The following is a 3,927-nucleotide window of genomic DNA, read 5'->3' as shown; positions in this document are numbered from 1 at the left end:
ATTTAAATATTAAGAGTAGCCTACATACAAAATTGAAAATATCAAGAAGATACTGTAGCGATCTCTACAATAAAACAGTTTAGTGCAGGACCTCCAAAGATATTAACAGGAGGATGTGAAAAACAGACCAACTAGGCTTTATTCAAACACTAAAGATTACTTTAAGTTAAGGTCCTCTTTTGAATAAGAAAAAAACGTTGGGGTTATCCACAGATAAATATGAAGTCTGACAAAGTACTTAACATCCAATATATTGCATAGTTTATTTTGGCACTTGACAATCACCTTCCCTGAATTTGACTCAGGTGTAACTAAAGTCTGATTTAAGGGTTGTTTATATTTCACATCATTAATCAGAATCTACAAAGTAACTAAAATAAATGTAGTGGAGTAAAAATACCAGGTTAACCTCTGAATTGTGGTGGAGTAGAATGACAAAGTAGTATGCTGCTGTAACAAAAACATTTCCCAACTAGGGATCAATAAAGTATATCTTATCTTATCTTAAGATGATTGATGGCCTACTGCCATATTTGCTCAATTTGCCTCTGAACCTTGACAAGTGCATGTTTCAGGCTTATCAATGAACAACAGGAGGGGTCACAGACATAAGACCAGCTGTTAAATAAAGCTCTTCTGACCTCATGTGGGTATATTAATTCACCCATTTATTAATTATATGTTTTAATTTTGATAACACCACTGTGTTTCGTATCCCCTAAACCTCCAGGGTGTACGCAGTTTAATACTGGCAACTTCTAATTGTGGGAAATACGAAAACGTCTTATAAAGAGACGTGCCATAGAACATGTTGCGAAACACACAATAGCCAGCGAAACACACAATAGCCTGCATGTGTAGTGGGGGGTGGGGGGGGGGGGCTGGAGCCGTCCAATTCCAGTTTTGGAAAGTCTGCCGTGGTTCCATTCCATTTCATAGAGCTGTGACGCTCAGCGTAACCTTGTCGCACTGCCACTCCAACATCCAATCACAGGGCTTGATGACTAATCACGGGGTTTGTAAAGCATTTGCAATGAACGGGCCGGGAGCATGTTGTTTCTTACACGACCACTAGAGCACCTCTAGTGGTCGTGTAAGAAACAACATACACTTTAAAACGTGTCTCTGGGTCGTAATAAGGGCATGAACAATCGGCCTATATGGTTGTTTTTTGTAGAAGGACAGGCTGCTCTGTGCAGGACGCTCAACCCTAACTGATGGAAACCTTGTCATTATAATGCCTAAGGGACCTGGTGCCCTCCCGAAAAGGCGGATCAGAAATGACCCTGTGGTTCTGACAGTTCTCCTCAGAGCTCCCTTACCTGTGTGGATGCCGGCTCTCAGCTGCAGCCTCTCGTTGGGCATGTGAGGGATGGAGACCTGCCTGACGGCGGCCACCAGGTCCAGCGCCATCTTTGCAATCTCATCAGCGTGTCTGTCCCCGTTCCTCTCCGGCAGACCGCTCACCACCATGTACGCATCCCCAATGGTCTCCACCTGTACGTTATGATGTTTATACTAGCTTTCATGTGCTTCCAGTTTAAACATTTAAAGCAAAGAACATAAGCAGCACAGCAAGTTGGTCCGGTAAGTGGTAGGATGGGTTTGTATTGCTGTCTGAGTGGAGACAAATGTCAGATATCAGTTGCACAAGTCCACAGATACACAGGGTTTTTTTTTTAAACAGGGATTTTCCTCTTTCTAACCCTAACCCTAAAAACCTGTACATCACACTACAGGAATGGGAAAACCCAATAAAAGCATCATAAGGCCAACAACATTTCATTGTACCTTGTAGACGTTGTAGGAGTCGATGCGCGTGTCAAAGCACATGTAGAGGTTGTTGAGCATCTCCACCACCTGCAAAGGAGCGCAGGACGCAGAGATGGAGGTGAAGCCCACGATGTCCGAGAAAAAAATAGTCACCTGGACCAAAATGGAGAGAGGTGACTCCATCAGTCTGCTGGACAGAACAGTATATATTTAAACTGCCTGCGATACAAATAATATAGTCTACCGCAACAGTCCTACAATAAATCATAGGCTTTATAACACAAACACCTCTCTGTAAAACCGAAACCACATGCTACAAATACAAAGTTGAATCCACATCTTTCTCTGTCATGGAGGTAACACTGTTGTTAGATATGTAAAAGTGATAATACAGCATTGGAAAAATATACCATTATAAGTAAAAGCTCTGCATTCAAAAAATCCTTAAAGAATGTTATGTTCGGAATGAATCATACACAAATCTCCTTATTGAGTTTCAGCCTCACTTTGTCCTAGCCATACAGACCCTTCAACAATAATTGCCCCCCCCCCCCTGATTGACACGTGTTAGAGCCTTTTCAGGGATCAGCCATCATGCTATAGTTTTCGGTGTAGTGGAAAAAGAAGAAGAACTTATATTTTCTTTCCATTTCCGGTTAAAGATGAGCTTATGGTACCAAATTATGCTGTTGACAGCTCTCTAAGCATCTCTTTAGGGGTTAGCCACCCCCAACAAAAACGGTGTTACATTTTTTTAATAGTTCAATCTGAGTTTGTACCCCTAATACTAAGTCATCTTAACCCGGTACCTACTGACTATAACAAACAGAAGACTAAACCAAACTAAACCTTGACCCCCTGGAAATGAGGCCAACGGAGAAGATGAAATAAAAGACAAAGTAAGAGGTTTCTGAGATTTGGGATGAAAAACAGACGCTATTTTGCTAGCCTATATGGAAATTACCATCCTTTGTTTCCCCAACCCTTAAAACTGAAGCAAAAGTGTTCGTCCCAGTAAACGTTGGTAATGTTTCCTCCTATTATTTTGGCTATTGTTCTTTTCTTGTTTTGTTCGGCCTGAACTGCTCTTGTACGAGTTTCTGGAACTCCACGTAACTGGACCTACATCGCAGACATAAATGACCTCCTGAACTAGACCAGAACGTTTCCTCTCGACGTCAGACTGGAATCACATTTTCCTTCCTGGGACATAGAGGCTACATCTCCCATCTGTCAAGTATAAGTGACTAAACTTGTATCAACCTAACTTGCTCAACCTGTCGGAGGTATGTCAACTAATACCGATACGACTAGTAATTTCTGACGACTGTCCAACATGGTTGTAGAAACGTAACATCTAACAGGTCACAACCTCGTCAAAGTAAATTTCGTCAACTATCTGTATTTCCTGCATTTCTCTTGTAATCCTTGAACCAGATGCACGGCGTTTCTATGGACTCCGCCGACTCTTTTATTTAAGAAAACAAAACGAAAACGTGTCTGATAGTAGACCAGAAAGGTACCTGCTCGTCTACCAGTTAGTAATGGTGCGGTTCATAAAAACCTGAAGATACTTTCATAGACGACTAAACAAGTCATACCTAATGTTACCTTGGAACTCATACTTGTAGGGCGGTTTGCTAAAAATTTTCGTGCCGAAGGTAATAAGTACAATGGAACGTTATCGGTACCTTTGTTCCGAGTTGTTTCCGGTGCATATGATCTGTTGTAATTTCCGTCTTCTGACCGACACCAGAACAGTTGCTACTGGTCTTGTCGATAAAAAGAAATAGCATTGGTCAGAAATCATCTGCCTTTGTGTTTAGGAAGTGAAGTATGCGGGAGGGTAGGTAAGATTGTAAGTTGGTTTCGTGTCACAGTCTCCAACATTACTACGCCACTCGGACGTCTCCATGGAGACCTTCTAGACTGTGAGCACTATTATACTTCCACGCACACAAACGGCGGAAACAACCGATAACGCACTAAATCGGATATTAACGGGCACACGAGGTATAGTGCAGTCCTCCTCTTGTTGTTCAAATAAGCCCCCTTTATACGAGCCTCGAATCAAACTTCAAACTGCGTCGACCCCGACGCCTACCCTCCCCCACCGGCGCACACCCAGAACCCCACCCCCCCGACACGGACTTA

General features: G+C 42.4%; 1 protein-coding gene across 1 annotated transcript in view; it reads right to left on the bottom strand.

Annotated features, from left to right (window-relative positions):
• The window catches only part of LOC104954100 (atrial natriuretic peptide receptor 2-like), a 22,385-nt gene that overhangs the window by 585 nt on the left and 17,873 nt on the right, over positions 1-3,927 (bottom strand). The window contains exons 2-3 of the mRNA XM_010781155.1: positions 1,792-1,926; positions 1,323-1,497 (exon numbers count right to left, since the gene is read on the bottom strand). Coding sequence (XP_010779457.1) covers positions 1,323-1,497; positions 1,792-1,926 — 310 coding nt within the window. The remainder of the gene's footprint in view (positions 1-1,322; positions 1,498-1,791; positions 1,927-3,927) is intronic.

The sequence above is a fragment of the Notothenia coriiceps genome, unplaced genomic scaffold (genome assembly GCF_000735185.1).
Source record: "Notothenia coriiceps isolate Sejong01 unplaced genomic scaffold, NC01 NC01_scaffold00000491, whole genome shotgun sequence".
NCBI classification, from domain to species: Eukaryota; Metazoa; Chordata; class Actinopteri; order Perciformes; family Nototheniidae; genus Notothenia; species Notothenia coriiceps.
This window is presented reverse-complemented; position numbering and strand designations above follow the sequence as displayed.